General features: G+C 40.2%; 1 protein-coding gene across 2 annotated transcripts in view; it reads left to right on the top strand.

Moving 5' to 3' along the window:
* ANXA3 (annexin A3) overlaps positions 1-17,217 on the top strand; it is a 60,757-nt gene that overhangs the window by 28,594 nt on the left and 14,946 nt on the right. For both annotated transcript variants that reach the window (XM_025386674.1, XM_025386673.1), the window contains exons 4-7: positions 685-779; positions 3,832-3,945; positions 7,630-7,720; positions 13,196-13,275. In XM_025386674.1, the coding sequence (XP_025242459.1) occupies positions 685-779; positions 3,832-3,945; positions 7,630-7,720; positions 13,196-13,275 (380 nt within the window). The remainder of the gene's footprint in view (positions 1-684; positions 780-3,831; positions 3,946-7,629; positions 7,721-13,195; positions 13,276-17,217) is intronic.

Here is a 17,217-nt window from a genome sequence, read left to right as displayed (position 1 = left end):
AGGGAGGGTGGGAAGGAGGGAGGGAGGAAGGAGGAAGGAAAGAAGGAAGAAAGGGAGGGAGGGAGGGAGGGAGGGATGAGGGGATGTGGAAGAAATGCATGAGAGAGATGTGGACCAGAGATAGAAATATATGTTTTGTGGTCAGAGATTTGGGTTCAACTTCTTGCTGGACCACTCAGAAGTTGTGTGACTTTGGCAAGGAAGATAAGTTCATGTCTTCATCTTTAGTACAGCGGGCCCCTGTGAATATTAACTATGGCAATGAATAAAAGGGCGTTTCATGCAGGGCAGATTCTCATTAAGGGTTAGTTCCTGTTTTCCAGGGAAGAAATATTTTGATATCAATTATGGGAGAGAAATAAAAGGCAATAAGACAGTAACCAAACCTCATAAAGGTAAAAACGTCAAGTTCAAAAGTAGTACGTTGTTTTGTCTGATGTACAGAAAGGAGTATTTAGACAATGATTGTTTCCTTCCCCCAAAACTATCCAAATAAAGATAACTTTCTTTTCCAAAACTCAGGCAAACAAAACAAATAAATAAATAACGATCCCAACCAGGTAAGAAGCTGGGAATTAAAATGCCTTACTCTCTGCATTTGTCTCAGGCTATTGATCATTTTGCTTTAGGTCAAGACAGATATTGAGCATCAATATTGAGTAAAATAACTTTTGTTTCCTTTAGGCACCGATGAGAAAATGCTCATCAGCATTCTGACTGAGAGGTCAAATGCACAGCGGCAGCTGATTGTTAAGGAATATCAGGCAGCATATGGAAAGGTAAGGTCATGTTCACATGACAGGCAGTAAAGAGATCGTTAATGTACCATGGTCGCTCCCACATGGTTATGCCTACAGTTTTCTGTTTCAGGCTGAGTGTAACAGAAGATGCCCTGCGCACCCAGTCAGGAGCCTGGAATCTGAGTTGCGGTTTTGCCTTGAACTGGCTGACTGACTTTGGGCATGTTACTTGGTCTTTCTGGGCCTCAGTTTCTTCACTTGTAGGATATGGTTTGCCTTAGCCCAGTGGGTTCTAAACCAGAAGTGATTTTGCTCCCCAGGGGACATTTGGGATGAATGGAGACGTTCTGATGATCACAAACAGGATGGTGGGGGGTACTTCTAGCGTGTAGTAGGCATAGGTCAGGGATGCTACAAGCATCCGAGAATGCTCAAGGCAGCCCTCCACAACAAAGAATTACCAGGCCAACTATCTGACTAATTCTGTCTTAGATAACCTTTTATTTCTCTTTCAATTTTAAAATACTTATGTAGTTATAGGTTTAATTCATTCAGCAAATGAAAATTTAGTAATTAGCAGAAACTAACTGTATAAGAACAAGTAACTTTGGGAGGCCCAGGCAGGAGGATCACCTGAGATCAGGAGTTTGAGACCAGCCTGACCAACATGGTAAAACCCCATTTCTACTAAAAATGCAGAAATTAGCCTGGTGTGAGGGCACATGCCTGTAATCCCAGCTACTCGGGAGGCTGAGGGCTGAGGCAGGAGAATCGCTTGAACCCGGGAGACGGAAGCTTCAGCAAGCCGAGATTGATCCAGCCCGGCAACAGAGCAAGATTCTGTCTCAAAAAAAAAAAAAAAAAAAAAGCAAAAAGTAAGACTTAGTCTTTGCTATACAGTTTCTTTGTCCAACACCTATTTTCGAGTACTAATCTGTGTTAGGAGATATCCTAGACATTGGATATAGACTGGTATAGAAAGCAGATCCTGCCTTCTTTCATGGAGCTAACATTCTATTAGAATATAATAAACAAGTAAATAAAAATAATTCAGATATGATAAGTGATATGAAAGAATTAAAATGGTTTATATGATAGACAGTGACTGGTGAGTGGCTCCTGCAGATAGGGTGATGAAAGAATGTCAGTGAGGGGTTGTTACCTTACTCCCCACTAAGCCTAAACAATACTAGGGGTTCTGCTCTGCTTGACCAGGAGATAGTATTTAAGGTACAGCAAACACAAAAGCCCTGATGCAAAAAGAAGCAGGGAATATGTGAGAAATAAAGAATTCCAATATGGCAGGAACGTAGAAAGTGAAGGGGGCAGAAGAAAGAGATGAGGCTGGAGAGAGGTTGAGAACATGCTAAGGGTCTTGGTAGAGTTTAGATTTTATTCTAAGGGCTACAGGAACCACTGGAGGTTTGTAAGCAGAGGAATAATATAATGCAGTTTTTATTTTTAAAGGATTATTTTGGCTGCTGTAGATAATGAATTGTGGAGGGAAAAGGTACAAATGGAGACTGTTGAGAGGGTCTGGTGACCATCCACAGGCAGCTCAGGAATTACCTCCTGGAAGCGTTCTCCAGGCCCCCAGGCGCCATTAAGACACCCGTCTCTGAGCTCCCTTTATCAGATACTTAACATATAATATGGACATTTTATCTTTGAATATTTCTGTGTTTCCCATGAGGGCAGAATGTCTTAGGATAAGGACTTTGTCTAACTTACCTTTAAAGGCCTAGCACAGAGCAGGTGCCCAGAAAACATTTGTTGAATTGAATGAATTGCCTGGCTTCTGGGCAAGACAACACTTTCACATAAAGAGAAGGTGAGTGATCTATTGGCCTTTCAGTATTTCCAAAATATGGAAGAAAGATGGAGGTGGAGGGGAACAACCATTTCTCACAGTGGAATAGGATGAGATCTGTGAAGTAAGATTCGGTTGCAGTGGCTTGGATTGAGGACAGATGGTAGTGAAATTTACCATTTAGAGAGGAAAAAAACGCTGTGGCAATTAAAGCAGAGCTGGGAACACTGAACGCCATCCCATTTGTTTCAGCAGGAACGTGCTGCTGCTGCACCCCCCAGGAGTGTGGTAGTGTCGGTCTGTGCCCACGGCGTTGCAGCAGGCTCCGAGGCTACCAGCCTCTATTTCAGAGCTGAAAATTATCAGGAGCAGGAACAAACATTATTCAGTATTATGCCATTGAATATTGAAAGTAGAAACCCTGTTACCCCCCTTTAGGCAGAGGAGATGGACCGTACTTACGTGTGAAAACAGTACTCAAAACAATATCAATAGGTAATGTCTGTAAGAGGCTAAGTTCTAGCGTTCCATAGCCCTGTAGGATGACTCAGTTAACAATAATGTAGTTTCAAATAGCTACAAGGAGGATACTGAATATTCCTAAAACAAAAAAATGTTAAATGTTTGAGATGATGGGTATGCAATTACCCTGATCTGATTACCATACATTATATGTATTGAAACATCACTATGTACTTTATGAATAAGTACAATTATTATTTGTCAAAAAAAATAAGTCTAACGTATTGCCATACTTAGGGTTTTTTTTTTTCTTTACTTGTTGCCAGAAAATTGCTTCTGATGCCACCTAGTTCCACGTTCTCACCAGAGACACATGGCTAGCCACTGTCCTCCCTTCCCCTTCCTCTTGGGGCTCTTTGGGAGTTACTGAGAGGCAGGACACCCAGGAATAGAGCACCTCCCAGTGACGCTGCGTGTGAATTTATAAGGGTTCCTCTTCCTCTTCCCTCACCCCAACCTAAGCATTGAAAGCACAGGGGACCTAGGAAATGCATTTGAATACAGTTCCTAACTGTGGCACTCATGAAGTCCTCCCATTTGGCTCTCCTTCAAAAAACCTCTACAAAACAGAACAATTTGGGAGTAATTAGAAAATGCAGATTAATATTCATAGAAATATTTTCAACACTTCTGTTTATTCCCTGTGGATGGACGTGTTTTGCCTGATTTTGATACATATGTTCATCTTTCACTAGGTGACTTTAGAGGAAGAGAGAGGAAAAGTATTTCACATTTTTCTCCTTGGTTTTTTGATTTTAGGAGCTGAAAGATGACTTGAAGGGTGATCTCTCTGGCCATTTTGAGCATCTCATGGTGGCCCTAGTGACTCCACCAGCAGTCTTTGATGCAAAGCAGCTAAAGAAATCCATGAAGGTATGAGCCCCCCACAAGCCATTTCTGCCCAGGGTTTGACCGAGTCATCAAAAATAGTGACTTTCTGGCAGTGCACACTTGTGATGGGTGGACTTGGATGCTATTTTGGTCTGTACTCTCCCAGTGGTAGAATGACTCTGAAATAGGAAACAGTTGTAGAACCTTAAGCCCAAATGTTCCTGGGCTGGAAGAATTTTGTCATATCCTTTGTTTGACATAAGAGTCAAGTTCTCTAGTTTGTCATCATTGAAAGTAAATGGCACTGTCATAAACCCCAACACTGAAGCTAAAAACCTAGCATTACCCTTGAGACCTTGTTTTCTCTTAGCATTCCACACTCCCAAATCTATCAGCAAGTTCATTAGTTTTACTTCAAAATCCACTGTAAATGTGTGCACTTCTCTCAAAATCCATTGCTACCATTCTAGTCTGACCACCATCATCTCTTGACTGGTCCGTATCAATCAATGTCTTTGCCTCCATTTTTGCCCACCTCAAATTCATTCTACACAGAATAGCCAAAATTATTTTTATTAATTTATTTAAAAAATCAGATTATGTTATTTACCTGCATAAATTTCCAATGGCTTTGAACACTTAAAATCCAAGCTGCTTATCATGACCTTCATGACCCAATAGTGCAGGTCCTGTCTAACTCGGTGACTTTTTAAAATTCTATTTATATCAGTGAGGGTTCCCTCAGAGAAGCAGAACCAATAGGCAGGACATAGACGTTAAAAGATTTATTGTAAGGCCAGGTGCTATGACTCGTGCCTGTAATCCCAATACTTTGGGAAGCCAAGGTAGGTAGATTGCTTGAGCTCAAGAGTTTGAGATCAGCCTGGGCAACTTGGAGAAACCCTGTCTCTACAAAAAATAAAAAAAAATTAGCTGTGCATAGTAGTGCATTCCTGTAGTCCCAGCTACTTGGGAGGCTGTGGTGGGAGGATCACCTGAGCCCAGAAGGTCGAGGCTGCAGTGAGCTAAGATTGTGCCACTGCACTTCAGTCTGGGTGACAGTGAGACCCTGTCTCAAAACAACAACAACAAAAATTTACTGGAAAGAATTGGAGGCCATGGTGGGAGGATTGCTCGAGCTCAGGAGTTCAAAACCAGCCTCAGACTGAGCAACATAGTGAGAACTTGTCTCTACAAAAAATTTTAAAAAATTAGCCAGGCGTGGTGGCTCATGCCTGTAGTCCCAGCTATTTGGGAGGCTGAGGTGGGAGAATTACTTAAGCCCAGGTCTTAAGTGTCCTTTGTAGGGACATGGATGCAGCTGGAAACCATCATTCTCAGCAAACTATCACAAGAACAGAAAACCAAACACCGCATGTTCTCACTCATAGGTGGGAATTGAACAATGAGATCACTTGGACACAGGAAGGGGATCATCACACATCAGGGCCTGTTGTGGGGAGGGGGGAGGGGAGAGGGATAGCATTAGGAGATATACCTAATGTAAATGACGAGTTAATGGGTTCAGCGCACCAACATGGCACATGTATACATATGTAACAAACCTGCACGTTGTGCACATGTACCCTAGAACTTAAAGTATAATTAAAAAAAAAAGAAGAAGAAGAAGAAAAAAAAAATTAGCCAGGCATGGTGGCTCATGCCTGTAGTCCCAGCTGTTTGGGAGGCTGAGGTGGGAGAGTCACTTAAGCCCAGCAGGTCTAGGCTGCAATGAGCCACGACTGTGCCACTGTACTCCAGCCTGGGACCCTGTCTCAAAAAAAAAAAATAAATAAATAAAAGAAGAAGAATTGGTTACATGATTATGGGATTGGTTAGGCAAGTTCAAAATCTGTAGGGCAGGCTGTCAGGAAAGGCAGGCTGGAACTCTTGGGCACAAGCTGAAGCTGTCCACAGAAAGAATCTTCTAAACAGGAGCCTCACCTCTGGTCTTAAGCCCTTTCAACTGATTGGATCAGGTCTGCCGAGAAAGGTAATCTCCCTTACTTAAAGTGAATCAATAATAAACTGCTACAAAATACCTTCACGGCAACACATAGATTAGTGTTTGATCGAATAAGTGGCATTATAGCCTGGCCAAGCTGGTGCATAAAACTGACCGTCATACCCCCTCCTGCTCACCCATTAATGATGTAGCTACACTGACCTTTTCTCTGCTCCTTGAACATCATAAGCCTATTCTTGTTTTGAGACATTTATACATGATGCTTCTTCCATCTGGAATGCTTTTCCTCCAGACATTTTCCATTAATTCACTCAAATATATTTTCTTACCTGCACTTATTACTGCCTAAAAGTATCTTGTCTATTTATTTGTTTTTGAGACAAGGTCTCGCTTCATTGCTCAGGCTCTAGTACAGTGGTGCAATTATGGCTCACTGCAGCCTCAACCTCCCAGGCAAGCAATCCTCCAACTTCATCCTCCTGAGCAGCTGGGACTACAGGCACACACTGCCACACCTGGCTGATTAAAAAAATTTTTTTGTAGAGACAGAGTCTTGCTATGTTGCTCAGGCTGGTCTCAAACTCCTGAGCTCAAGCAATTCTCCCGCCTCGGCCTCTCAAAGTACTGGGATTACAGGTATAAGCCACTGCACCTGGCCTTGTCTGTTTTTAAAATCCATTTGTTTATTACCTTTTTTCATCTAACTAAAAGGCAAACCTCCACCATGGCAGGGAACCTCATTGGTCTTGGCCTATATCTTCTGTTCCTAGAGCAACTTCTGAAATGAAGTGAGTGCTCAACATATTAATTAATAGGAAGGAGGAAAAAGAAGGGAGCCTAGATCTGAGGCATAAGCCATATTCTGCCTTGTCATCAGGCAATGGAGTTATCTTCTTTTCCGTGGAGGACATATGGGCATCTGAGAAGCAGATGGCAAGATGGAATTTGATGTACAAGAGATTTATTGTGAGAAATGCCTGTGAAGGATAAAGAGGAGAAGAGCAGGGTAGGTGGGGTGAACCTTCAGACTGCAGTGCAGGCCTGACACCTGTGAGAGAGAGGAGAGGAAGTAGGCTGAGATTAGGAAGAGCCTCAGTGCATGGTGAAGCTCCGAGAAAGCCCTGGCAGGCTGTTGGGGAGCCCCTGAGCAAAGACTGCCCTTTGGAGGAGTTCTGTGTTGGGGGCAAGTCCAGTACCCCTGCTGTTTACAGTCATTGACTGACAGCCACCTGGAGAGGGCATGACCTCAGTGTGAACTCTGGTAGATCTAAAGGTGTGGCAGTTGGAGGCTGTTAGCCAACTGCATTCTTTGCAGCTGATTCTCTTGAAGTGAAATCTGAGCATTGTTTTCCTATGGCTACCCAATGGGGAGGGTTTAGCAGGTGTAATTGTAAGGATTAGATTAACCAATAAGTATTAGAACAGTTTCTCTTTTACATAAAAGAAATCCAGAGTAAGTAGCCCTGAGCAGGCTGTGATGGCACCACCATTATCAGAGATTCAGGCTCCTACTATCTTGAGGGTCTGCCATCTTGTTTTATATAGATGAAATGACACTTTTGAGTAAATCAATACAAGGTTCTCTATGTTAATACTAAAATATATGGAAAAATAGAAAACTACTTTAGAGCAATAGAGAACCTTGTATTTATTTACTCAAAAGTGTCATTTCATCTATATAAAATAAGACATTAAGATCAAAAGGCATGAGATTAAGTTATTTAAGTGTTCTAAAAATTAGATTTTCTTTTCCTTTTTAGGGTGCTGGAACAAATGAAGATGCCTTGACTGAAATCTTAACTACCAGGACAAGCAGGCAAATGAAGGAGATCTCTCAAGCCTATTATACAGGTATCTTATTTTCTGCTTACCTTCACCACTGTTCACACATATTCGAGCCAATGTTGCTTTTCCCAGAATCCTCCCAATCTCTTCATGAGGCATTTTGGGAGGACAAGACTTATAGAAAGGAGAATACATTCTAAAATCAGCTGAAGACTATGGGTTTCCAGGAAAAATTGGAATATAATCTGAGCTAGATACTGCTACATAACAATAGCATTAATGCTTTACGTTTATAATATTATAGCTGCAGTAGATTTTGCTCTCAGCAATCTCTCATTAATTGAATTAACCATTTTCATCAATGGAAGAGACTCAGATCATATTTTATTATGAGGTGTTAAAAATCACTCAGATTAGATCCACGATTTTTGGTGTGGGAAATTAGATTAATTTAGAGGATGTGTTGAGCATGAGGATTCAATAGAATTAGTTAAAAGACCTAATAGTCTGCTGGCTGTGTAAAATTAGAAAGCCTCTGCAATGCAATTCTGACTCTAACTACCCAGGGTTAGTGTGACTTCACAGGTTAAGGTCACAGTCCCCACAAGACTACCTTCACCTCAGACACCAGCCTACAAGCTCAGGTGTTTTCAGGCTACACATGCTTTTAACCGACTGGCTACAAATTCAGGGTTCTCACTACTCTCAGGTTCAATAGCACACCAGAATGACACAGAACTCAAGAAAGTGCTATATTGACAAATGCGGTATTATCATAAAGGAAACAAATCAGGGCCAATCAAATGCAGAGACCGCATAGGGAGATATTGGGAAGGGTCCAGTAGAAGCTTCCACTCTCCTGACACAACCTGCAAGCTCACTTGATTATTGGTAGCCTTAGTTTTTATTGGGGTTTCATTATATAAGCATGATTGGTTGAACCATTGTTCATGTGATTGAACTCAATCTCCAGTCCCCCTACACTCCCCAAACATCAGGCTAATATTGTGGCTCAAAGCCTCAACCTTTTAATCGTATGGTTGATCTTTCTAATGTGACCAGCCTTTATTCTAAGTCATCTTGTTAGCATAACTGAGCTGCAGTCCAAGAGACCAACCATGAGTAATAAAGACACACCTATGACTTGGGAAATCCAAAGGATTTAGAGTTTACCTCCCAGGAATCAGGAATAAGACCAGCCCAATTCTTTACTATTCAGCAGCCCCATAGAACCTTCTCCAAGTACTTTAAGGAAGTCACAGTTTCTCTGTTTGTGTCTCACGGAGGTCAGTTGTGTCATAGGAGCTTTTGCAGTGGGAGAGGTCCAAAGAAGGAGTACATATTGGTCCTCAGGTGGGTGTTAAAGAGGTTGCTTTGGGAAATTCTTGTTAGAAGGTAAATACTTCAATGACAGGTAACTATTTTGTTATTGATGTGCTAATTGGGTTCTAATCAGAAAAACAGAAACAGCACTAGGTATTTTGACAGATAAAATGTAATATAAAGAATTGCTGGCCGGGCACGGTGGCTCAAGCCTGTAATTCTAGCACTTTGGGAGGCCAAGGCAGGCGCATCACGAGGTCAGGAGATCGAGACCATCCTGGCTAACACGTTGAAACTCCGTCTCTACTAAAAATACAAAAAGAAATTAGCTGGGCATGGTGGCGGGTGCCTATAGTCCCAGCTACTCCGGAGGCTGAGGCAGGAGAATGGTGTGAACCCTGGAAGCGGAGGTTGCAGTAAGCCGAGATTGCACCACTGCACTCCAGCCTGGGCGACAGAGCAAGACTCTGTCTCAAAAATAAAAAAATAATAAAAAAAAGAATTGCTTAAAGGGTCTGGTGCGGTGGCTCATGCCTGTAATCCCAGCACTTTAAGAGGCTGATCACAAGGCCGGCGGATCACAAGGTCAGGAGTTTGAGACCAGTCTGGCCAATATGGTGAAATCCCGTCTCTACTAAAACATACAAAAAAAATTAAATGGGCGTAGTGGCACGCACCTGTAGTCCCAGCTACTCAGGGGGCTGAGGCAGGAGAATTGCTTGAACCCAGGAGACAGTGGTTACAGTGAGCCGAGATCTCACCACTGCACTACAGCCTGGGCAACAGAGTGAGATTCCATCTCAAAAGAATTGCTTAAGCTGAGCACAGTGGCTCATGCCTATAATCCTAGCATTTTGGGAGACTGAGGTGGGCAGATCGCGTGAGCCAAGGAGTTTAAGACCAGCCCAGGCAACATGACAAAACCCCGTCTCTACAAAAAATACCAAACATTAGCCGGGTGTGGTGGTGCACGCCTACAGTCCCAGCTCCTCAGGAGGCTGAAGTGGGAGGATCACTTGAGTCTAAGAGATTGAGGCCCCAGTAAGCCTTGATCTTGCCACTGCACTCCAGCCTGGGTGACAGAGTGAGACACTGTCTTGGAAAAAAAAAAAGAATTGCTAAACACCTTTCAGAGAACTAAAAAAGGAAAAGGGGAACAAAGGGATTCATGCAGAGTATAACCCCCCAGACCTGAGACAACAGAGGAAAGAGGTTGAGTTTGTCAGAAACTGGAAGTTAGAAGAGGGATATACCTGGCTGATGTTGGTACCTTAGGGGCTCAGAGCAGAGGCTTAAGGAGCAAGAGTTCAGACCTCTGAAAAGAGGGAAAGTGACTTGTTCTAGGAACTACAGCCAGTTGCTGCTGTCAAGGTGAACGGCCTTCACTGAGTTGACACTGATATGAATAGCCATCAAATATCTTGCACTTCTTTCCACTTCCTGCCTTCCAGTCCCCCTCTACTCCCCACTACTGGTGGAACCTAAAAGGGAGTGGGAACAGAAAGAGGTAGACAAGAGAACTGCTTAATCATTAATGCACAAAGGGTATGTTGTAGGTATTTAAAATATTTCAGTTCAACAAGGTTTACATATTTTACAAAACCCATCATCAGAGCCATGCACTGTATCCCAAGTTGGCTTGGTATTTTCTGGTGTTTCTTAGAAGAGTTGCTGCTCCCCTAGTGGACCTGCCCTGTGACAGATCCCTGGAGCCCAGCATTTAGGTACAAACACTTCCAGGATGTAAGCTTTATAAGAATGAAGATTTTTGTCTATGTTGTTCACTACTGTATCCTCAGTTCTAGAAGAGTGGGGGAGATAAGTGCAAATATTTATTAAATGAGTGTCCTCAAAATTGAGGTTAAGGTCTTAAGAGCCAAGTGAAACTTCTAGCATTCAGGATAGTGTTGTGCAGATATGACAAATGATAATAGCACAAAGTTACCAGAGCCTCAATTTCTATGTGAGTAGTGCTCTCTGAGGCTACAAGGGATACAACTGCATCAAGGTTACCTTGGTTACTAGAGATTAATGATACACAAGAAGATCAAGAAGGAAATTGTCTCAATCATGCATAGCCAAGCTTTACAGAGATTCAAGTCACAGCATTACCTGAGGGACCCAGCTATGTTGTCAGTCTCTCGGCCGCAGGCATCCATTGCTTCCCATGCTAATGTTTTCCATGACAGTAACTGTTCCTCTTCCTTTTTGCTTCTCATGTTCTTGACACCAGCAAGTAACATCCCCTCCCTTACCACATGGTGTTTGTCTACCCAAGGCTTATAAATATTTGTGCATAGTTTTTGGTTATTCTTGGCTACTGTTTTCTTCATTATTTCTAGGAGTCTTTCAGTTCTTTATTATTCTGTTGTCTTTGTCTCCTTTTCTGTGTCACTCATTCTCTAAGACAGAAGATACAATGGGTTCAGGAAGTCACGATCAAGTTGGCCCTCATAAAGGGACCAGATGTCTTGTATAGGTTATCCAGTACAGTGGCACAATAGGGTCTAAATAAATAGAGATCTAAATTCTTAACTTTTTTCAGTATTCTAAAGTCAATGGTGTGTGAGGGAACACTGAAACAGGTATCAGGAACTCAAAGTTCTAGTCCAGACACCTGTATTGTTAAAATACTCTATTTAATTTTACACTCTACTGTGCCTCAAAATGCATAAAGTAGTTGTCAACTTAGATTGAAATAATATTTTAGTCTAATTTCCCACAAAATATTTCATGTAAAGGGAGAGGCTGTGTGAAATGACTTATAGAGTCTCATCTAAATAATTCCAAAATTATAAAATACTTCCCCAAGTTCTAACAAATGGCAGCTTCATTCTTTTACTTGATATTTTCAAATTTAAAGTTTTTATCTAGCCAGAATGAAGGATAGATGTAACAATATCACAACTATTAGGTCTAGTGATGCCTACTAAATATTATTATTTAGAAAAATAACACACATTTTTGGTAGATTTTGCTCATATGAATTGCTTTGAAAAATTACAGATTTCATAAAAAGGAGACTTACTAAAATCATGCTGAAGAAGTTTCCATCTCAATGCAGTTCTTGCTATTAGATAATCTCATATCACTTTCTATAATTGTCTTTCATTGGTTTAAAAAGATGAGAATTCTCATGGCTATTATGGATAATTTATAGAGTTCTTGAGAATGATAAAGACAGAGTTCAAACAGCCACATGGTGTCACCTACAACCAGGTGTATAGTGGCTCCAAGAGAACCACCACCCCATGGATGGGGCAGACAGAGATTGAAGACTGATGGGCACCACACATCACAGGCCATGCAAAAGGGGCTACATCTAGTCAGTACTGAAATACATGAACACACAATTGGCATTTGTAAAGGGAGATGGCATGTTTTGAGGTAGCTTTCTTACTTTTGGGAGATACTAAAAAATATAGTTTAGTTATATTCCTTGCAATTAGGGTTAGATTCAATAAAACAGAAAAATTACAGTGGCTTACAAAAAGTAGAAGTTTATTTTAATCATATGTAGAAGTCTAGACATTGGCAATTCTAGGACTAGTATGACAGCTACTAAAAGCTTTTAGGAACTCAGGCTTCTTCTTGATTACTTTTATGCCATCCCTAGGAAGTGGTCCTTATCTTCACAGTCCAAGATGGCTGCCCAAGATGCAGATATCAGTTCACATGTAAGGCAGTCAAATGGAGGAAAGACTAAGATGAACGTGGTCCCATCCCTTTAAGGAGATTTCCCAGCAAAGTCATATTTGTCTGCCTTCATTTCATTGTGAAGAACTAAGTTATAGGACTGCACTAGCTAAGAGGAAAGCTGGGAATATAGTTTTTAAGCTGTGTGCATTGTATCTTGCTTAAGGTTAGGGTTCTCTTAGTATGGAAGATGGTCAGAATGGAAATTGAAAGGCAAACTAGTAGCTCATCCACCCCAGCTTTTCCACTATGCATCCCTTAGTGCCATTGTCAGATGAAATAAACCATGATTTGCTCCAGAATGACAACTCTTTCTATTCTTTTGCATTTACCACAACACAGTGCAGTAAGAGTTACAAGAAGAATGTACCATCTCACAACAGAAGAGCATGAAGAAATTAAAGGGCAAGATTTGTCTTATCACATACTCATTCTTTGCTAGTGTTGGCATTTAAACTTTTCTGTTTTATAATCGTATTTTTCAGTTTGTCAAGGCTTAATTTCATTCTGATTTGGTTTCAGTATACAAGAAGAGTCTTGGAGATGACATTAGTTCGGAAACATCTGGTGACTTCCGGAAAGCTCTGTTGACTTTGGCAGATGTAAGGTTTTATTTTTTATTTTTTAACTCCCCAGTAATCTGCATGCTCAATAATAATTTTTAGGGAGTTTAAAAATAACCAAACTGAGACAATTAGTTCACAATTTTCCTTACGAGATGGTTTGTTCATTTTACATTTTCATTGCCACCAAGCAATGTAATGTTTAACCAAGATCATAAAAGCATACATAATGATGTAACAACAAAGAAAACTTATTTGAGTCAGTAAGTGGAGGTGTTTTGGTCAGGTTTCACAATTTTGACATTAGAAGACATTCTGATACATCATCTGACATACAATATTTATTTCCATTATAAGTGTCTCCATTTTAAAGAACAGGTTTATTTTCTTCTGGACTCCAAAGAATAAATATTTCTTTTGTTAGCTTCTAAATTAAATAGGAAGCATGATACAGAAGAATTGTCTTTAGAGATGAGAATTAAACTAACAAATGAGTATCAGTCTCAGGATTAAAAAAAGAAAGTGATTGCTGCAACTTCAGCCTTGCCACCTTGGAAAAGCTGCCAAACTATTAATCACTATGTGACCTAATGAGGCCACACCTTGCTTTCTCTTTGTAGAAGGCTCATGACTTTTATCATAAAGATGGTAAGGTCAAAGAGGAGAGATATTCATAGCTATGTGTAAGAGAGAAAGTGATTTAAACCATATCTCACCAATTTTCTTTCAGCTGATTTACATAGCACCTACAGTGTGAGAAAATCCCAACAATGGTCTCAGCCTCATGGTTGAAACAGCACCTGTCAAAGTGAGACATTATGCCATTAGGAAGCGATTTATCTAAATTATGGTTTCAATTACTTTAAATGTGAAAACCTTATGAAGGTTGAACCCACAACACCAAATTTATGAAGCATTGCTGCAGACATATGCTCTCAGAGGTATATATTCATAAGTGCACATCTGTTTGTGTATGGACATGAACACACCCACCCACAGGAGGCAGTATAGAGCAGGACTCTAGCACAGGGTTCTAGAATCAAACAGGGCTGCAATCTCATGCTGCCTACTAGCTTTGTATATTTAGACAAGTTCTTTAAGTCTTAAAGCATTCATTTTCATATCTGTAAAACTAAAATACTAATAATGCCAAGTACTCATAGGGTGTTATGAAGATTAACAGAAAGAGAGAGCATGTGAAGTACTTAGTGATCAACACAGGGTGGTGGTGGTTTGTTAGTATTATATTAAGACCAATGATAATCAGCATTTATATCACTGGAGCAGAGTGTACAGTGAAAGAGAACCAGAAGAAAGCAAACAGCAGCAGAGTATCAGCAGCACAGAAAAGAAACCAGGCAAAAATCAGACAGTCATGCAAGGACCTAATGTTTGAAAATACGAACAAATTCATTTTAAACAATTGTAGCTAAATGTTTCATTCGCCTGTAATTTGCCAAATAATTCAGGTAATCCCATGTTTTGTTTCTGTCTCCTGTCTTTCTATAATGTGCTTAAGTATTTGTACATGAACACACACACACCGCACACACACACGCACACAAACATCACTAAAACCATAGAACCTTTAATACTACAGTTGGTTTGGGGACTTTTGAGGACTTTTTTTTTTTTTTCTTTTTTGAGACAGAGCCTCACTCTGTCATCCAGACTGGAGTGCAGTGGCATGATCTCAGCTCACTGCAACCTCTGCCTCCCAGGTTCAAGCAAATCTCCTGCCTCAGCTTCTCTGGTAGCTGGGATTACAGGCGCATGCCACCACACCTGGCTAATTTTTGTATTTTAGTAGAGACAGGGTTTCACCATGTTGGCCAGGATGTCTCAAACTCCTGACCTCAATCAATCCACCCACTTCAGCCTCCCAAAGTGCTGGGATTATAGGCATGAGCCACTGCGCCTGGCCTTTGAGGTTTTTTTTTGTTTTTGTTTTTTAAATAAACTTTACTTTTTAGAGCAGCTTCAGATTTATGGAGAAATTGAGCAGAAAGTACAGAGAGCTCCGATATGCCCCTCTTCTACTCTCTCCTTTCCATTATTATTATTATTATTATTATTATTATTATTATTATTTTGAGACAGGATCTCGCTCTGTTGCCCAGGCTGGAGAACCATGGTGTGATCTCAGCTCACTGTAGTCTTGACCTGCTGGGCCCAAGCAGTCCTCCCACTTCAGCCTCCTGAGTAGCTGGGACCACAGGTGCACACTACCACCTTGGCTAATTTTTTTGTTTTGTTTTGTTTTGTTTAGAGAGAGAGAGAGAGAGAGAGAAGGTCTCACTCTTGCATTAGTATGTGTATTTGTTACAGTTGATGAATGAATATTGATACATTATTATTAACTGAAGTTTGTAGTTTACATTAGGGTTCACTCTTTCTGTCATATAGTTCTATGGATTTTAATAAATGTATAATGTCATATGTCTACCATTACAGTATGATAGAGTAGTTTCACTGTCCTAAAAATCCTCTGTGCTCTGCCGGTTCATACCTTCCTCCCCACCAACTACTGATCTTACTGTCTCTATAGTTTTGCCCTCTCTAGAATGTCCTATAGTTGGAATCATACAGTATGTAGCCATTTCAGGCTGGCTTCTTTCGCTTGGCTATATGCCTTTAAGGATCCTCTATGTCTTTTCATGGCTTGATAGTTCATTTCTTTTTAGTACTGAGTAATATTCCATTGTATAGAATATTTATTTCACCTGCTGAAAGGCATCTTGGTTGCTTCCAAGTTTTGGCAATTGTAAATAAAACTTCTGTAAACATTCATGTGGAGGTTTTTGTGTGGACATGTTTTCAATTCCTTTGGTTAAGTACCGAGGGGTGCAATTGCTTGATCATATAGTAAGAGATATTTAGCTTTATAAAAAAAACTGCAGAGCTGTCTTCCAAGGTGTCTGTACCATTTTGCTTTCATATCAGCAGTGAATGAGAGTTCCTGTTGCTCCACATTCTCACCAGTATTTGGTGTTGTCAGTGTTTTGGATTTGAGCCCTTCTAATAGGTTGTGTAGTGGCATCTGATTGTTTTGATTTGTAATTCTCTAATGACATACAATGTCGAGAGTCTCTTCATGTGCCACCTCTGTGTCTTCCTTGGTGAGATGCCTATTGAGATCTTTCAACCATTTTTAAATTGAGTTGTTATTTTCATATTGAATTTTAAAAGTTCTTTTTGTATTTTGGATACAAGTTCTTTATCAGATACATATTACAAATATGATCTCCCAGTTTGTACCTTGTCTTTTCTTCCACATAAGACCTCTGTGTTGGGTTGGGCACAGTGGCCCACACTTGTATTCCCAGAGATTTGGGAGGCTAATGTGGGGGGACAGCTTGAGGCCAGGAGTTTGAGACCAACCTGGGCAACATGGCGAGATTCCCATCTCTAAAAAAACTTTAAAAATTAGCTGTGTGTGGTGGTGTGCACCTGTAGTCACATTAGCTACCCAGGAGGCTGAAGCGGGAAGATAGCTTGAGCCTTGGAGTTCGAGGTTACAGTGAGCTACATTTGTAGCACTACACTCTAGCCTGGCTGACAGAGAGCGAGGTCCTGTCTCTAAAAAAAAATATATATATATATGAATACATGTATATATGAATATATATATGAATATATGTATATATGAATATATANATATGAATACATGTATATATGAATATATATATGAATATATGTATATATGAATATATATATGAATATATGTATATATGAATATATATGAATGTATGTGTATATTCATATATGTATATATGAATATATATGAATATATGAATGTATATGAATGTATGTATATATGAATATATGAATATATATGAATATATGTATATATGAATGTATATGAATGTATGTATATATGAATATATGTATATATGAATATATACGAATGTATGTATATATGAATATATGTATATATGAGTATATGTATGAATGTATGTATAAGATTCATATATATATATG

Source organism: Theropithecus gelada, chromosome 5 (genome assembly GCF_003255815.1).
Source record: "Theropithecus gelada isolate Dixy chromosome 5, Tgel_1.0, whole genome shotgun sequence".
Classification (NCBI taxonomy): Eukaryota; Metazoa; Chordata; class Mammalia; order Primates; family Cercopithecidae; genus Theropithecus; species Theropithecus gelada.
Note: the sequence above shows the minus strand (reverse complement) of the source record. Positions and strands in the feature narration are given on the sequence as shown.